Here is a 19,994-nt window from a genome sequence, read left to right on the forward strand (position 1 = left end):
ACACAAACATGTATTCCTGACTCTATAGTGCAAAATCCACCATTTCCCTGTGGAGAAAGCATTGAATTAGCTAAAATCGGAAAGGGGGCGGGTCAAATACTGTTTTGGCCAATCAGCACCTCCTCATAGAGATACATTGAATCAATGCATCTCTTTGAGGAAAGTTCAGTGTCCCCATGCAGAGCGTGGAGACGCTGAATGGCACTGCTGCCTACTGTGTAGTACTGAGCCAGGAAGCATCTCCAGTGGCCATCTGAGGAGTGGCCACTTGGAGTTGTCCCTAGGGCCAATGTAAACACTGCCTTTTCTCTGAAAAGGTCGTGTTTGCATGAAAATACATGCATACAATGATTATACCCACCAGAACAACTACATTAAGCTATTTTTTTACTTTTTAGCAGCTCCTGCTGGCAGCTCCATAGTCTCCTATTGCGGCAAAGTGACCAGGGGCTCCTATTTGCCTTAACGACCATTTTTTGTCGGACGTACCTAGTACGTCCATGGTTGTTAAGGGGATATGTATTTATAACGTCATTCTAAATGTATTTTGATTTAAATATATATGTATATTAATATCAAAATACAGTTAGAACAAATTTAAAACGATATATAATTTTAAAAAGAAATGTTTTTAATGTATTTATTGATTATTTTTATTTTATATATATATATAAATTATAATTTTATATATATATATATATATATGTAATGAACGTTATTCTAAGTGTATTATGTATATATATATATGCATATATATATATATATATATCATTATATAGATTAATATTAAAATACACTTTTAATAATGATTTATGTATGTGTATGTGCATATAAAAGTATTTAGATCATGTATATATAAAAATATTTACTTTTTTAAACTTTTTAATAACTTTTAAAACTTTAAAAAGTTTTGTACCGGCATTTGGGGGACTGCCTGAGAGCTCAGACAGGCCCTCTGCAGGCACTGCACAAGCCGGCTATTCCAGCCATGTGATCGCGAGGACCCTAGAGATCACATGGCCTGGGAGAGCCGGATCCCAGGCAGACCCCAGGATCGCAATCGCCGGCGGGGGATCGCCAGCGATCAGGTAAGTGGTGATTTACTAATGGACTTACCAGGAACGTCTGCAGTCGTTAAGGGACGTTTTTGTCGGACGTACCTAATACATCCATGGTCGGGAAGGGGTTAAAGCTGAAAACAAATTGATTTTAAAAAACAACAACTCATTAGCTGTTTGCAGAGCTTTGGTGATGTGTGGAATTTAAATTACAGAACAACTTCAATGGATATATTAACTGCCATGGTCTGCCACTCTAAGCCTTCCTTTTACAAAGTTTGGGAGCCATGATCATTGCACAGTTCTAACAGGTGAATTTACTTTAGAGAAAGTTGTCAGTAATTCAAAGAGAATTACATAGTTATATAGTTACATAGTTGAAAAAATACTTGAGACCATCAAGCTCAGCCTTCCTCACATATGTTTTTGCTGTTGATACAAATGGCAAAAAATTCAGTCTGAAGTGCTTCCAATTTTGCAACGAACTAGGAACAAATTCCTTCTTGACCCCAAAATGGCAGTCAGATAACTCCTTGGATCAAGCAGCTATCACCCCACTAATTAGAATGTATAACCCTGTATGTTATGTTTTTGCAAGCATTTATCCAATTGGTGTTTATTGTTTAAACATCTGTATGGTGTCTGATATCCGTATAGGTCTTACTGTAAAAACACATTTTCTCTGCTCTAGATTAAATCTACTTCTTCCAGCCTAAATGCGTGACCTCGTGTATAACCCTGTTTATGAATACATTTCCAGATAATGATTTGTACTGGCCCCGAATATATTTGTATAATGTTATATTTTGCCCTATGAGGCGCCTTTTTTCCAAACTAAAGAGATTTACATTTTTTTAACCTTTCTTCATAACTAACTTGTTTTCCTGACACTATATCATCCTTAGGACCCCCCACCCTCAGAGCCCCCATCCCGCTGGGCTTAAGGGGTTAAAACCTTGATCCATCGGCGCTGGTGACCTCTCCTCCCCCGCCGACGTCAGATCCTGAGTGGAGCGGAATGCGCATGCATGGCAAGAGCCGCACGTACATTCAAACAGTCCATGGGAAAGCATTTCTCAATGCTTTCCTATTGACGTTCTGCACTTTGAATGCGAATTTCGCATCCAGTGTCACAGAAGCGCCTCTAGCGGCTGTCAGGAAGGCCACTAGACTTTGGATTAACCCCTAATGTAAACATAGCATTTTCTCTGAAACTGCTATGTTTACATCTGAAGGGTTAAAACCTGGGAGACCTGGCACCCAGACCACTTCATTGAGCTGAAGTGGTCTGGGTGACTATAGTGTCCATTTAAATTTGAAATTAACTTTGAATTATAGACAAATCTCAATTTAGCAAATAACCCTGTTAGTGTATGGGTCCTCGTGAGATGCCTTGTTCATTTACTTCATTCTTATCCTGTTGATTCTTTTTTTACATGGTTGTAAGATTCAATGGGTAATGAATAAGGTATTTTCATATACTAAATTTGATATTTGCTGTATATTATATGTGTATTCCCTCCTTTTTCAAAAATAAAGAATATTAATAAAATAATCAACCCAATTGGTTAATTTTACAATAAATACAATTTTAAATTGATTTTAGAGGCAGATGCAATCTTCAAACTAGTCGAATAGATGCAATGGAATCTATAGGGACAGTTAGATGTAAACTAGACTGACAGGAGGATGTTTAATGATTTATTGCTAAGTAGGGAATTGTTTCTTTTTTCTGCTTTGTTGTTCCTAGCGAAATTCAGCTCTGAGATATGTGAGACCGGCAACCGAGAGTAGATGCAGTTTAAATTTTTCAAAGCTATAGTTCCCACAACTAGGCTGTTATAAACAAATCATTGCAGAATCAAGAGAGAATACAAAGACAAGTGGTTAACGGAAAGTTAGAAACATTTTGTAGTTATCATAAGTGGTACCAACATGTGAATTTATAATTACACACATTTCTTGCACAACCTTGTCTTCCATTCTTAATATCCTAGGAATGCATTCCTGGCATCACAAGGAGCAAAAGGTTATACCAGAACTTAAGTGTTCTTGATTATGTGTGTTCTATCAAAAATATTTGTTGCTCAACATGTAAATACAAATAATCTTTTGGGGTTTAGTCCTTGTAGTAATGAAACGTACGTTATACAAATACTCTGAGATAAAATGTGTTAACTACTTTATTGTATCTCTTGATTCCACAGTTTAGACTGGCTATATAATATAACAAACAGTGTATGCTACAAAATGTGACAAAATTGTCCCTGAGTATGGGTATTTGTAAGAACCCCGAAAAGAGAATTGGAGATTTAGTTGTTGTTTTTTCCAGTTTAGATATTTGACCTGAAATGTATCTTGATTTCACTTTGATTTCCTAACAATTCACACTTTAATGGATAACCCTGTCTATGTCTGAGCCACCCAGCTGCCATCAGATTCCGGTAAAATATGAAGGGGCCACTTTTATAATTCTTCTATACCAGATGAAGTCAACCTTCAGCACTCCAGATGAAGCCAAATGGCACACAGTCCTGCACCCTATTGGTCCACATAGATTCATTCCTCTCTTAAATAGCTACACAGAATAGTGTACTTGTTAATGTCTCAGACGAAGGTGTTTTAGTAGCACCGAAACGCGCGTCAGGCTTTGCTTTATCATTTTAAATTCACTGCAAGCTGTAGTTTGCCACTTCTTTGTTATGGTGTGAGGGTTTATATAGCAATCCGTGAGGGGAAACTCTCTTTTATGTGGTTAATTTAGGGCATTTTTTGCAGATAACATGGAAAGGACTCTCTCCAGTGGAATGGTGCTTTCTTTTCTGTAGTCTACAGTCTTTAGTTTTCTGGCTTTCTCAGCTAGCGACCTACAGGTCGATTTACCTTTATTTTTAGCCATAATAGGTTAGCCTGGCTAGTTGCGACATCCTTTTTATGACAGCATTAAAAGACAGACTGGGTTCTCACGACACCTTTTTAAGCCTTCATTTACTTTTATAATTTTTTTAGACAGCGACCTTGAAGTTGATTCATTCTCAGTTAGTTCAGTGGAGGCTACTCTGTGTGTGCCATTGTCTCTCTGTCATCTTCCCAAGCATTCTGCACAGCAACAGTGGGTAACATTGTTTCAGTACTTTTTGTTACAGTATCCCAAAACCTTATGTGTTCAGCTTTATAGGCTAGCTTCACTTTCTGAGATATAGCTCTCCACCCTCTCCTCCCAACCTGTTTGTTGGTGAGGCTTATGCTACACAGGATTCCACTTTATAGCTACCTTCCAATTATATGTGAAATATACCTCCTGTTAGGGAGGAATGTGTGTCCAATAAAGTGCTAAAGATCAAGAGTAAATTACAGCTGCTCAAAAACACTTGTGTGGAAATACCCTCTTATCCACACTTAAAGTAGTCCAAAATCTATAAGGCGGTATAAGTGCAAAAACTTAGGTGAAGGTTTTTGCACTTATACCGCCTTATAGATTTTGGACCTTCCAATTATAGTCTAGAAGCCTCCTTCATTCTGCTACCCTTCTTACCCAATTGGGATTGCTGAGCTCATTAGCTCCCCTTCGGAGATTATATGTTGTGTGATTTTCTTGTGTGTTACTTATGTTTTTTTATATACCCTAATAAATTGCTGTTTTAAATTTTAAAAGAATTCTTGCATACCTTGGGGACTTTACTGTGTCCTCTGGACTTTAAGTCAACTGGCCACCCCAGTGTACATTGTTTGTAATTTTCAGGGTTACCCCCTGTCAAAGTTCCCTTGACTCACTACAGGTTCCACCAAGGGAACATTCTTTCTGTCTACCCCTGTTCTATACTATGCCTGGATAAGAAAATTCTTTTTTTAATGAGAGAAGGCTATGACATGAGCAATACAATCATTGAGGATTTGCTAAAAATATTTTGTTTTGCATTATTTTAAAATTGAAAACAAAATCTGGTCTATGTGTATATGGTTTTGGGACAGGGGTGGTTAAATAAAAATGTTGTCACTGTCCCATATATGAGTCATTATTTGCCAAATTACCAAATCCATAAAATATCATGAAAACGTGCAACTTGCATTTTAAATTCTGAATTCCTATTGCATCAGTGCCAGAAAGGTGCAATCAAGTGGCCACACACAATTGGTGCTGTCACGAAAGTGGAAGCAAGGCAGGGGGACTAACCACATGGTGGATTCCAATCCGGTCTGCTTGCAATGCAACATTTGGCCGATATGGTGCAGCCACTGCAATATCTGCTTCCAAGAATGAAATAAGTGACGCACATGTACCAGCCATCACATCCTCCATGCACGCACACATTTTGGCACCTTGCTAGGGTTAATAAAACTCAAAATAAAATTTTAGCAGTGCCCTGTCATGGTTTCCATTTACTAGTAATCTGAGAGTGCATTTATCTTGTGTTTCTATTTGTTATTTGGACCTTTGATTGTTCTTGACTATTCTTATATCTGGTATCCTTGATCTATTGGCTTGCCTACTCGTTATTGTCTCTTTGTGTGCTGGTTGTATGTAGTGTGTGTTCTGGCTCAGAGGTGTAACTAGAAACCACAGGGCCCGGTGCGAAAATTGTCCTGGGATCCCCAACCCCTCCATTTGTCTCATTCTCTCCCCCTCAGCCCCTCCTTGTATCTCACTCCCTCCCCCAACCATTCTTCTTCTCCATTTCCTCCCCCCAGCCACTACATGTGTATCAATTATCCCAAGAACCTCCATGTGTATCCACCCCCCAGCCTCTTCAGGTGTCTCATTCCTTTTCCCAGCCCCTTCATGTGTCTCATTCCCTCCCCCAGCCTCTGCATGTGTCCCATTCCCCCCCAGCCCCTCCATATGTCTCATTCACTCCCCGCGAGCTTCACCATGTCCCATACTCTCCTTCCTCCTGGCCCTTCTATGTGTCTCATTTCCTCCTCCAGACCCTCCATGTGTATCAATCACCCCAGCCCCTCCAAGTGTCTCATAATTTCCCCCCCAGTCCCTCCATGTGTCATTCCTTCACTCCATGTGTCCCATTCCCCCCAGCCCCTACATGTTTCTCATTATCTTCCCCTCGCCCCTCCATGTCCCATTCCTTCCTCCCACCCAGCCCCTCCATGTGTCTCATCCTCTCCCCACAGCCCCTCCATGTGTATCAATCACCCCAGAACCTCCAAGTGTCTTATTCTCTTCCTCCAACCCCTCCATGTGTCTCATTCATTACACCCAGCCCCTCCATGTGTCTCGTCCCATCTCTCCACAGCCCCTACATGTGTCCCACCCCCAGCCCCTCCATGTGTCTCATTCCCCCGACAGCACCGCTGTGATAGTTATGCCAGTGTTTTGGCTGTATGGTATGTATATATGCAAAAACAATTTTAGGGACCTTGCCGTTTTGACCTATAAAACAAATGATAACATAGTGCAATATTGTCAAATAATCACATAACGCAAATTATCAATTGCACTCACAGGTAAAGTTGATTTAAACGCCTTTGGGGTGCCACCCTGATTAATAATAGGGAGCTTGAGTTATTCCCTCAGACTCCTCTCTGAACTGGTCTTTTTGGTAACCAAAAAACTATTTAGTCAGAGAATTCTTCCATAAAAATGATATTTATTATATAAGAAATAATAGTTGACAAGTATTACAAGAGTATGGTCGTCCTACGCATTTCGCATTTCAGGGACCAATAAAATACATAAAACAAGTAACAAGTAAATCACAGCCTAACAACCCATCCCCACAGTTTACTAAATATAGGGCTATTCCCTTGATCTTCATTGGTGGGTAGGTGGGCATTCTTCCTAATGTCCTCTGGATTCATTGGTTACCTATTCGTGCCAGCCGTCTTCATTTTTCTTTGATTATCTTTCATTCATTATTCTGCCAGTGATTCTGCGTTTCGTCATTCTGAGTTTGCATATACACATTTGTTTAAAGAGGTTACGGTCTGGGAGATAACCTTGGGAGGCTGTGACCTATAAGTTAAGTAATATTTAATTTTCACTGGTGTCAGGTGAAACTATCACTTTTTTTGTATTTGTATGGTATGTATGTTTGTGCTGTCAGTGTGTAGTGTGGTGGATCTCCTACCCTCACCAATCTTTAAGCCAAATTGGGCTCCAATACATGGAGCACATTCCTGAGACCTCGACCTCTCTAAATTAGCTCCTTGCGGTTTTGGCACTCGCTGAGTCAGAGTGCATGATGGGAATCTGCAATGCACTCTGACTCACTAGAGCCTGCCGAAACCACAAATTATGCAGCTGAAATTTACTAAAGCTGAAAGTATAGCGCTCACACTCCATGCCCTAAATATTGTCCTCTTTCTAGGAGCCCTGCCACTTGCCCGTAGACACCAAAACTGCTGCTTCCCTGTAAACACCAAAACAAACTTCTTGCCCGGTTCCTGGAACTTCATGTACTGCGTCTCAGGCAATAAGAATTTTGCATCCCTGCGTACCCCCTGCTTTTGGTGTGTGTACCACAGGTTGAGAAACCAGGATAGAGCGAGCACTGGTGAAGCATTCTGGGTGTGATTCAATAGCCCAGCATCCTCCTACATTTTGAAATCTGCCATCAGGTCCCAGGACCTATTTTTGCTGGGATAATCCCTTAAAATGTGGGGTCGTAGATTTGGGACTGTTGGCACCTATGTAAAATAAATCAGTTGTGCTGGTGTTAAATAAGAAGAGTTCAACCACAGAACCTGCATGTAACAGGTATAAAAAAAAATACAATATTGTAAATGATCTAAACATATAACATACAATTTCATTCTAGGTGATTATGTGTTTGAAAATCAAAGGCAACCATGTGAGAAAAGCACTTTAAAGTCCTATACCTATATACCATAGGCCAGGCCTTAAAAGTTACTTGCCAATGCAAACCTGGAGGATCCATGACACTCACCGTTGTTGTTTTATTTTTCCTTCCTAATGGCGAGTGGAAATTTTGACCACTGTAGTAATTACAATGATTTGAATTCTAGGTAACATTCCAAAAATTTACTTTTGAAAATTTTAGGTTTTTTTTTCTTTCTTACAAGTAGTGGAATTATATGGTAGGTGCTTTCAAGTATTACTTAGCTATGTATGGGTCATACATCTTGGTGGCAACTCCTAATGTATCACAACAAATAGCTATAATAATGCTCTGTAGCACAAATAGTGACTTATGGGTATTTATTCAATGTCCAACCTAAGGCCCATCATATATTAACACAACAATGTACTGGTGTGTTCTCTATTGTCATGCTCAGATTATAAATTTATTTTTTCTTGCAAAAGGTAATATAGAAAAGACAAGTTCAACCTAGTTGAACACATATTTACTGACACACACTCACACAAAGACACACACACATGTATTGACACACACTCACGCACAGACACACACACACACACTTACTGACAGACACATTCACTGACACTCTCATACAATCACAAATTATTTATTTTATTTTGATTTAAGTCCACCCAGCCTCTCTACCTTTGTGAGAGCTGGAGTGGATTCTTTCCCCGGGGTCCAGTGGAGTTGCTATGATCCTGCAGTCTTCAAGCACTTCTTGCTCTGCTCGCTGATGCCGGGAGTCTGGTCATGACCTCACTCTGGCTATACAAGGGAGCAGAGCAAAAAGAGCAGGCAGATTACAGCTCCCTCGCCGCTGCCTCCATTACACACAACCCCCGCTTTGGGGGACCTTAAAGTGGACAGCCAGACAGCTCTTGAGCCCCCCATGACACGAGGCTAACAAGGCATTTGGTAAAGTTGCAGAGACATCCAAGCAGGCGTTTGGGAATAGGTTGTTTTGCTGAGCCCCTGGAAAGTGTCATCCAAGAGGGTCAGCAAAACAACCAAATGTCTTGTTAGTCTAACAATTGATACAGTGAAGGATATTTATCCAAATCTACTTTGTATATTATTTAAACCATCCCCTGTTATTTCTTTTGCATTCATGTTTTTTTAAAAGTGAGAATTGTTAGGAAATCAAAGGGAATTTCAACTTCAAAAGTAGCTGAACTAAAAGCATAGCATTTTTCCATTTTAGCTACTTTGGCTTTAAATTTTAAATTCCTTCTGAGTTCCCACTAAATAATCCTGATATATGCTATGTACTGGATGAACACATTCGGTGCATTTCTACTCATTCACTCCTAAAGTTTGTCTATATTAAATTTCGAAATGTTTAAGTTTTGCAAATCCAGCGACTATCAGAGTTAAGGGAATAACACTACACATGTTACATATCTGATCACAAATAATACCAATCAGAATTGTTACATCTTCCGGGTTATCCACTAAATTAGATATTGGCAAGTGTTGTTCCAGAAAGTTAATAGTTCATTGTAAAATTGCGAAATTAGAGTCAAATATACAAGACCTGACAATTCCATAAAAGTAAAAGTTTTTTGGATAATGTAACAATTCCTTTTTTTCATCCTGGGTAATGGTTTATTCAGAACAATGTCCTCATATTGTATATAATGTGCAAATAATTAACTTCAGACCAATATCAGCAATCAATCATTTCTCCTAATGAAGCAGTGTCTTAACGTGATAACAACCTATATCAAAGAATGAATAGACAATTTGATTTCACTGGGTTTTAATAATGTAAATCAGCAGCAAACATCCACCAGCTTTTTTTGGAGCAATTATCTATCTCACTTCCCACCAGCTAAAAATAGGATAGTGTAACTGGTACAATGATCATCTCAATCATCTGCTCTTGAAACATTTAAACAGATCTATTGTTAAGTAACAAGGAGGTGGATCCCTTTAAATGCTACATCCTCATTAAATAATTTAAAAGAATTGCCTTAGCATTGAACTCTAACCAGATCTTCCTGGAGTTGCCAGTGGAAAAGCCTCACTATCTCCCAATCTGCATTTAGGGTTTTGTTTTGTTTGCAAACAAGCCAAAAATCAGCTGGTTTGCATTAAACGAAAAAAGAAAAAAAAACAATGTTTGCAGCTGGCTGAGTGATTAGCTTTCCCCAGACTGGTAGAACAGGTTCTCATTAGTTGTGCATTTTGGGTTACTGTGTAGTTGTCTCTTGCTCAGCTCCTTGTTTTCAGTGAATTACAAGTAGCGGGGAGATGTGTGCAACCTGTGGGTAGCATTCATTTATTAGACTGAGGGGGTTTGGATAAGTTTGCAGTGAGGGAGGTGATTATCAGTGTTTGCGTCAGGACCTAGCAGATCAAAGAATTCAGGGGAAATGGTGATTGGGACAGAAGTGCCTTGTGAGTCTGAAGATGTGAAGCGTCTCCTCAAAAAAGAACACAGAGGTCGCCTCTCAATGTGAGTAGTGAAGGTTTATTAGATGTGCTATTTTGTTACGAGTTGTTTTAGTTTAGAATGCAGCGTTCAGCTATTTACTAGTAACGTTGTAACTCCGGTAGTTCTGCTAAAACCCCTTCAAGGCAATAGCTTGCTCTGATAACCCTTCCCCTGCATTCCTTTCTGCAAAAATACCACATTACCTGCTGTGCTGTTAGTCTGTGCTTTGTGTTTTTAACTCGTTTCATGTCTGTTACTCATCAGCCACATGTTTGATACTGCACTGTTTAAACCCTGTGTTGACTATTCATCCACTTACCTGTGCTGTGCCATACTGAGTTTAACCCTGGCCCCCACATAAACCCTTCCCATGGATTTAAGTAAACCAAAAAAGTACTTTATAGGGCTACATAACACCCACAGAAAATGCAGAATTAAAATATTTAGTGTGTAGCATTGAAGCACTGTACACTTAGTGTTGGGAGCTACTTGCCTCCAAGGTACTGTGGAAGGAACTCCTATCACTGGGAGTTCTATTTCACTTTCACATCACATTTTTAACCCCATCCCTATATTAAATACTACTAAAAACTAGTATTCACTTTGCAGCCTACCTTCTAGTGACATTTTTTTTATTTATGCAGCAGCAGGACTTGCATAACATTAGTCATATAATTGCAGCATCATTTTTGCACCACCCTGTTTGTTTGACCTTTTACAACAAGCTTTTTAAATACAACCTTTTTACCCTTTTTTTTTTTGTTTGTTTTGTTATGCTTTGAATGCAGACTGTTATTTCATAACTCTTTTATGAATTTCCATAAAAGAACACTCCAGTGGCTTAGCATGGGTTTCCAGTGTCTGGGGCAAGGCTAGAATTGCACGCCCTTAACCTGTGGACTGTTCGCACTCTCTGGGTCGCTTAACTGGCACCTCCTTTCTCTACCAGCCTTGTCTCACATCACAACAATGAGCTTGGTATGGAAGGAGCAGCAAGGCTAAGCATCTGTCGCCGGCGTTCCGGTATTATACAATTTAATAGGCATTTACATAATGCCAATGAATAGCGTGATTTCCCGTTTTGAGGTGAACGTCAGTATCTTCAAATGGAAAAATCACGCCATTAATGGGCATTATATAATTCACCGATAAGGAAAGTATTAGCAAGAAAAATACTGTGAAATGTTACGTGGCACTGTTTATTTGCCCCTTCGTTATGAAAGTATAATGTTTTAACATTGAGAGCTTTTCTGTGTGAAGGGGAGAATGCACTATTTTTTTATTTTTATTATATTTTTTTATTTTGCACCCCTAAAAACTTTGTGCCCAGGGCAACTGTAGTTCAAAGTGAAAGTGAATGCTTCTCCTAGAAGAGTATTGGTTTCAATTCTTCCTTATGAACCGTATTGGTGGATTGCTGCGCATGCTGTGTCCCAGTGCTTCTCTGTAAGAAGCATTCGATTGAACTCAAGACTTCCGGATTGATTGTTTCACAGGAGGCGAATCATGAAGTGAGAAGCCTCTACTGGAGCTTAAATAAAGTTGAGTTGAATGGAACTTGAACCCCGTCTGCGCTGAAATGTAGTGTTGAGTAAACTTAAAATCAAGAACTCACCAATATTTTCTTTTTTTTTTTTTTGGAGTGTTCCCTTAAACATTGAATATTATCCATTCAAATGTAATCCTGTCCTTCATGAATGAACATTGTTATTGTTATTATTATTATTATTTATTATTATCATCATTTATATAGCACCAACATATTCTGTAGCTCTTTACAATATTATGAGAGGGGGGATTTAACTATATAAATAGGACAATTACAAGAAAACTTAAGTCTATAGGAGTCCTGTACATCTAGTTGCCCTTCAGTCCCAACCAGCTTCTTGTCGTCTTCTCTTTAGTTTAGCCATTTAGTCCACGTGCTACTTTGTGTAACCCTGACATTAACTCGTTGGCTACTAACTTTTTTTTTTTTTTTTTTAAATCACCCTTTACTGGTGGTCTACGTTGCCAGTTAATAAGAAATTACCATTGGGAGATATATCTGTTCTAAAGCTGTTTTGCAAATCAAAAATCCATTTCAAGTGAAGAATGGTTCATGTTCAGCAGGACCCATAGTTGGTACTAATTTCCACCCCCTAAGCAATGTACTAAAGCAGTGACGTTTGAGTTGTCTGAATTCCTGACATAACTTGATTTGCTTATGTAACCATGAAAGGATTTACCAAACAAATGCTTGTCTGAGATAGACTTGAAATAATTTACTTATATTTAATCACTTGCCGAAGTTAGTTTCCTAGCATAAAAATATCTTGATTTTTCTTTGTTTGTTTGAACACATTATGATAGCTCTTATCACTTAAAATGATTTTTTTTATCTTATGTAAAAAAAAAAACACTTAACATGATGCCATCACTTTGTCGCAAATCCAGAAGTGTTAGAGCTTTTTATCTGTAGCTTATATTAATTTTAGCTAAAATTTTTATAATGCCAGTCTTCCTTCCAGTTATGGGGGCAAACCTCTTTCAGTGGTTTGCATAAATGTATGTGCAGTAGCCACATCCAGCAAATTAAAATCAGTTGTCCTCCCAGAACAATGTGTCTGGGAGGGGAAAGGGCTAATCCCTGCTCAGCACCTTGTTTCGGCTCGTGGAGGGTTCGGTGGGGAAAGTCCTTGTAAGGACTACAGCTACTAGGACTGTGTGTCGTCCAGTTTCTGGGAGGGAATAGAGCTATTCCCCTATCCTGTTCCATGACGGAGAGGCTCCAGGAGGATCCCAGTCAAGCCACGGCGACTGGGGCAGAAGCGCAGAGGTCTGTTATGGATGTTATGTTTGGTTTACATGCAACTAACTCTATGGTTTATTTTCTATAGCATGTTTTTTTTTATTTTCATATTTTTTTTTTTTTTACCCAGATTTAATATAGGTATGAATACTAATAGCATTGAAATATAGTATTCCTAGTGAAAGAAAATGTGATGGCTCATCCATAGGGATAACTCGTAGAAAAGAGAGTATTAGTTCCCAAAAAAGAGTATAAAAAGAAGAAATATCTCATTGTCAGTTTCTTGGTAGGAACTAATACCATATAGGCAACCCATAAAGTTTACATATATAGTGAATATAATTGATATTAAAATGTACCTTTTAATAGTAAGCATTAAAAAATATGTCGAAGCATAGTGACTATATATATATATATATATATATATATATATATATATATATATATATATATATATATTGTAAAACAAATAGGGCTATAAATAGCAGTCCGATAGGTAAGCAGGCTAAATAGCCTTTAATTCTGTAGCAATGAAAGTGGGTATAATAGTAGGGTAGAGAGGAAACATAAATAGTAGGAAAAATAACTACTAAATGTATGCTAATGTCCTGTGACAGAAGACACCCCACTAGATTATAAAACCACACAGGAGAAATAAAATACGAAAAACTCCTTATTATTGCATGAATTGCGTCCCAACCGCCAGGTAACCTAAACAGCTATCTGTAGAAGCTCGTATACATGTAGTCTAACAACTGGGCTAAAGCAGGATCGATAAAGTCCACTGAATACCCCCCAAAATCCTAGGAGGAAAAAACTTATTGGTAGCTGAGTGTCCCTGCGATTAATCTCCCTAACGGCTGTTAACTAAGCCTAAAAGATAAAAATCGGCTAAAGCTTTTCTGGAGACATAGTATCGAAATTCATTCTGTCTGTCCCTTATCTGCAACTCCAAAGCTAGCTAAATATTCAGCATCCCGACGCGCGTTTCGCCTTGGCTCGGCTCGGCTCTACTTTATTTTCTTTTTGCACTCATCCATAGGGGCACTTGGGGCAGCACCCACCAGTTTTTATGTGGTTGGGGAATATTTTTGGAGGGGAGGATTTATTTAATTGTGTATAGTATTTTAGTTCTGCAGACCCCCTCTCATTGGTAGCTGTTTGAAGAAGCTTAAAAGAGCATCTAGGCATGTCACAAACATGGGGTTGGTTTGAAAACTATCCTGTTTAAGCAGGTTTTGCACATGCGTAGTGTTCTTTAAGAATGAATTTCCATTGAGTTACCATTTGGGCAACGTAGCCAGCTGCTTATGAGTTGGGACATTCTATTGGCTTCTCTATTCAGGTGCCATCATAGGCGGATTGCAGCAAGGGACAGGATTACAGAGAGAGAGAGAGAGACATCTTGGAAGTAACACAGAGAGAGCGCAGCAGCTGCTGGCCCCTGCCAATGTAAGTGTATAATAATTATTTCTCTCTCCTCTTAAGGAGAGGAAACTTACTCAAATAATTTATAGGTAAATCCTGGGAATCCAGGGGTAACAAGTGGAGGGGGATATTTCTGACACAGCACTGTGCTGCCTGTCACTAATGATTTTAAAGTTGAAAGAACCACGCACACAATACAATAAGGCTACTTAACCCCTTAAGGACACATGACATGTGTGACATGTCATGATTCCCTTTTATTCCAGAAGTGTGGTACTTAAGGGGTTAAAATAGTCGGCAATCCTATATGGGGGTTCACTTCCACCATATGGCCAGAAAATACACATGCGCCGTGGTTGCTCTGGGTGGAGAACAGAACTGACAGCTGGGAGATGGAAACAACTTTTTTTTTTTAAATGGGTTTTTCTCCTAATCTAAAATCTTATGCTCAATCTAATAACTTTTAATAACTTCTATACACAACTACCATATTCTTTAGAGTGTTCAGTCACTTTACAGCTGAGACCTAGGTCACTCATACTGTGGCTAGTTGAAAAGTTGTGAACCAGGTCTAAGACTGTGACTCTGAGGACTGATCAGATTCTAATTTCAATCTGTTTTAGCCTGTATTGAATGTTAATTCAGTTAATTGTGTCAACTACTTCTTGGCTCCAGATTATTTTGCCAACTGCAAAGGTAATAAGGAGTCTATCAATATCCTGCTGCTTCAACCCTATGTATACTGTGTGCTGAGAGCTAATAGTAAGTCAGCTGAAATGGTTGCAATCTATGAATATCTTGGTACTTTAACCATGTGAAAGTTATTGGAGTAGCTGAATTGTTTCAAAACAGCAGCAATACTTCTTTATGGCAAGAGCACTACTGAATATACCTATGGCCGGCGCATCCTATAGGTGACTTAGGCAGTCGCCTGGGGGGCGCAAGATCTGAGTGACCCGGCAGGAGGGAAGCGCACAGCAGGGGGGGGTGAGAGAGAGTCATGACCACTAAAGGGGAGGTGGGGGGTGAGAGAGAGACATGACCACTAAAGGGGAGGAGGGGGGGGGGGTTAGAGAGAGAGACCGGACTGGGGGGGAGAGAGACCGGACCGGGGGCCCAGATATTGATCTGTGTAAGCGGCCCAAAAAAGAAACGGAGCCCCTTCCTGTTCGTTGATTTTTGTGAGCACTGCCTCCAGAGAGCCTGTTCTACACTAGAACAGTGTAGCCAGACAGCAGCCTGAGCCTATCCTCCTCCTCTTGTCCTCATCTGGTGGTAAGTAGGCAATCCAGTGTATTGGTGGAACTAATTTACCTCACATTAAAGGGCCACTATAGTCACCAGAACCACTACAGCTTAATGTAGTGGTTCTGGTTTCAATAGCCTGTCCTTGTTGGCTTTTTAATGTAAACACACTGCCTTTTCAGAGAATACACACGGTCTGCAGCACTGGCATTGGCTCATATGGGGGGCTGCAAATTTTTGTTTGCCTAGGGTGGCAAAAATCATTGCACCAGCCCTGAATATACCATGTATGTAAAGGAGTCCTGAGAGAGCTGGAATGCTATACCGACTTGTGCTGTGTGGGGATCTCTATATTGCTGCTCTGTGTGATTAATCACAATGATCCTGGCTGTGTGAAATGGTTACGAGTATCTCCTTATCTCTCTCATAGTGCCCAGTTCTGTGTTCTCTCTCTTTTAGCTATAGTTGTTGTGTGGGTATCTCTGTAGCCTAACCAGCTCTGTGTATTGTATTGTTATCTTTGTATTGTGCCCAGCTCTGTGTATTACATTTTTATTTTAATTTCCCCCTCAGTTCGGTTTGTGGTAAGTGTATCTCTGTATTGTATTTGGCTCTTTGTATTTTATAAATGTCTTCATATTGTGCCCAGCATATTTTATTTTTTTTTTGTTTGAGCATCTCTCTATTATGCTCTGCTTTCTGTACTGTATAGGGAGGAGTAAAATTCTGGAGGAGGAGTCTGGTGTCCCATGATCTTAAAACTTCACCAGCTGTCACTGCACATGCTTACCTGAAATAAAAGATGAGATATAGATAAAAATCCAATTTGTATACTTTAGTCTCCTCTCCTCTTGTATTTCAGAGCTCAATGTATTATTGTATTCCTCCCCATATTACACTTTTTTTTTATTTTTTATTATATTTTACTTCGAGGTGATCACAGAAAAAATGCCATTGTTAAAATAGTTGACTGACATGTGGGTACCTATTGTAGAGGCTGGTGATATGGTGCACAAAAGCATGATGGAAAAAAAAAAGCTGTGGGAAAGTGGTTATATTTGAAATGATTTTGTTAGGGAGATATTCCGAAGTTGTAGAGCTTATTATAAGTGTTTTTTACTTGTGTGGATATACACATGCAACTATGAAGGGGAAATTTTTGTATTGAAGATTTTTGGGGTGAAGCTGCCTATGAGTTAGGCAGATGAAGAGTATCCATTGATATAGCTAATTTAGGCATTGAAATGCCTCAGTTGTGTAAGTAGTGTATTGACCTTACAGGACCAAAACAGCAGAGGTGCTTGTATGCATGTGGCTTAATAGATCAAAATGGGTAACGAAACTTGGGACCAGTCAGTGTTGCATCTAAATCTGCTTCTTTTGTTATGAATGTTTCATAAAGGAATTAAAATGGTTTCATTAATTTAATTCTATCAGTTTGTATACCTCTACAGGAGCGGACATGTGCATACAGTAAGTAGGACAGTAGTCTTATCAACAATTTATAAATGTTGTCTGCATAAAGTGCTTAATAACGTACTGTTATATTGTAGTTCAGCGATCTCCGTCTGTCATTGTCCTCTGCCAATGGTGATTATGTAAGTGTTTTCCATGTGTGTACTGTATTTTACATGAGTCATGATTATTACATTTAGCACAATTACAAAACATATGTAAATGTGTTATGGCCAAGAATGTATCTAGACACTTACTATGACTGGTCTACTACACTGGATTTGTTAATTGTGCTATTAATCAGTAGGACATAATGTCCACAGAGAATAATTCTTCTTGTCAGGGTTCTTACCTGAGGTGGGAATCTGTAGCGCAGATATGTATGCTCACCCTTGCAGATAGACACAGTCCAATGTGACCAGATAAGAAGCCACCTGGACTGTGAATCTGCGCACAGGGGGCTGTGCAGGATAGGTGATTCCAATGCAGTAAACATAGAAACATAGAATGTGACGGCAGATAAGAACCATTCGGCCCATCTAGTCTGCCCAATTTATACCAGTACCGACAAGGACACAAACAGCAGTATAGTCGAGGGATAGCCGAAGTCAAAGGATGCCCAAGGTCAGGATTAACGAAGTGTAGCTGAAGTCAAGGGATGCCAGAGATCAGGATAAACGAAGACAGAAGCCAGGGGGTCAATATGGGGTTTAAGTTCAAGAGACTGGAACACAGGAACTGAACACACACAACAGAATCAAAGACTTGGCCATGGCGAGGCTGTGTTTATATATCCTGCTGATGATTGATCTGAGTCAGGTAAAGCATTTGCAACGACCACATTGCTGCAGACCTCGTCTGGAATAATAGAGCTAGAACAGCTCAAAATAAACAGTACTGATGTGGCTTAAAGGCAGATAGCAGCCCAGGATGGCAAAGTACCCAGGATCATATCCCATGGGGTGGCCACTCCTGGATGTCACGGTGAGAACCGTGACAGTTCTCAGGAGGGCTCACAATGTCTTTCCCAAAATTTTAAGAGCAGAGCCTAATCTTTTTTTTTTAAAAACTTACATTTCTTTTGTTCTTTATTATGGGATATACAAAACATTTATATTAAGGAGAACTATATTAACCCCATAACTCTCAAAGTGTATATAGTGTAGAAGAGGCATGCATGCATGCACAAAAACCTTCTCTCCTAGCAATGGGAAGTATAGATCTGTGACTGAGTGGTAGACCATCCACCGGGACAGAGACGAGAGGTAAGGGTTTGGGCGTAAGCTAACTATCAGGGGAGCACAGCCTATGAGTGGTCTTTCCAGTAATGGTGATGCAAAGGCCACTCCCAGTCAGGGCATACCACACAGAACGCCCCTGAACCTTGCTTTCTTTCTACATAGCGCGAGTATATTTATCACTAAATTCCTGCCACTCTGACAGTGGAAATGTTGATACAACTGGACAGGGCCCTGAATATGTATACAGCAACAGGACCAGTTTTACAACACTTCTATATACTTCACTAAGTAGATGGAATGTGGTGATTGAATCTGATACTTGTGAAAAATGTAGCTTACAGGATATTTTGTTGCTTTTGATGAGCTAAGTTTTCATCCTTTTTAATATGTGTCCTCTGAGATCCGGTAGCACTCTTGTGCTGTCCTTTTACTGATGTAGTCAGAGCAGGATTAACCATAAGAGGGGCCCTAGTAAGCTGAATAGGATCCAGGGGTCCGGAACCATGAATTTGCCTTGCCTATTAACCATCTCTATGTGAATAATTAAGGGGCCTCAATCTGGTAACCTGTCTAGGGCACCGGGGGATCTTAATTCTCCTTTTGGTGTTGGTCTAAAATCCTAAAGGCAGCTGTCATAAATTCCATCTGGTGTGAGGGGTTCACTCGTGAGGACTTTAGCTAGGTTCTGGTTCTTACATTTTCGAAGATTTTTATTTCATTACCAGTTACATGTCTTTCCATTGCCTCCTTTTGTACAAAGTGCAGAGCAAGATGGCTTGTGAGCTTACAATCTAAAAGTCTTATGTATGCTTGCCAAAAGGTTTTACAAGCGTTGATCTCCTTTCGTACTAGTCTTCACTCTTTCTTTCAGTTATTTAATGTATGTGTTGCACAGCACTGTAGGATGTGTTGACTTTTTTTTTTATATCGAAATAGGAGTAAACTCTAATACTTACACTCTTATTGAAATTGTCAAGTCATGTGGAGAGCTCCCTCTACGATTAGTACTATACTGAGCACCCCTAGTATATATCTCTATTATTTAGGATATGGTGGACTAGCTAGACATTTGTGATAGAAAATCCACACACACAATATGCTACAATTCTAAACAGTCTGATACACAAAAGAAAGGAAAGTGAATGGCACTTACACAGTTAAATAGGAGCACAGTTGGAGTGGTAAGGGTGTTCCCCAACACCCTAAAATAAAGTAATAACAGAGGGTATTAAAAGCAACAAGTGCCAAATACACACACCACTCCCTGTGTATCAGAACAGGCAATATTAATACTTATACATGTACAGGTACGTATAGGGGATGTTCCATATAAAGACCTATAAAGATAAAAAATAGTACATAGTATAGCCTGTATATGCAGAAAAAAATGTGGAAGTGATTCAATCACTTCCACATTTAATTTTTCTGCATATACAGGCTATACTATGTACTATTTTTTTAAAATTCTTTATTTTATTTGTGCATGGAAATTCACAGATG

General features: G+C 39.3%; 1 protein-coding gene across 2 annotated transcripts in view; it reads left to right on the forward strand.

Moving 5' to 3' along the window:
* The window catches only part of GRAMD2B (GRAM domain containing 2B), a 117,463-nt gene that overhangs the window by 70,905 nt on the left and 26,564 nt on the right, over positions 1 to 19,994 (forward strand). Inside the window, exon 1 of one of the 2 annotated variants that reach the window (XM_063456947.1) lies at positions 10,068 to 10,355. The exons of the other annotated variant lie outside the window; for it this stretch is intronic. Coding sequence (XP_063313017.1) covers positions 10,273 to 10,355 — 83 coding nt within the window. The 5' untranslated portion in view covers positions 10,068 to 10,272. Of the gene's footprint in view, positions 1 to 10,067; positions 10,356 to 19,994 lie in introns of those variants that run through there. 2 annotated transcript variants of the gene reach the window in all.

The sequence above is a fragment of the Pelobates fuscus genome, chromosome 5 (genome assembly GCF_036172605.1).
Source record: "Pelobates fuscus isolate aPelFus1 chromosome 5, aPelFus1.pri, whole genome shotgun sequence".
In the NCBI taxonomy this organism is placed as follows: domain Eukaryota; kingdom Metazoa; phylum Chordata; class Amphibia; order Anura; family Pelobatidae; genus Pelobates; species Pelobates fuscus.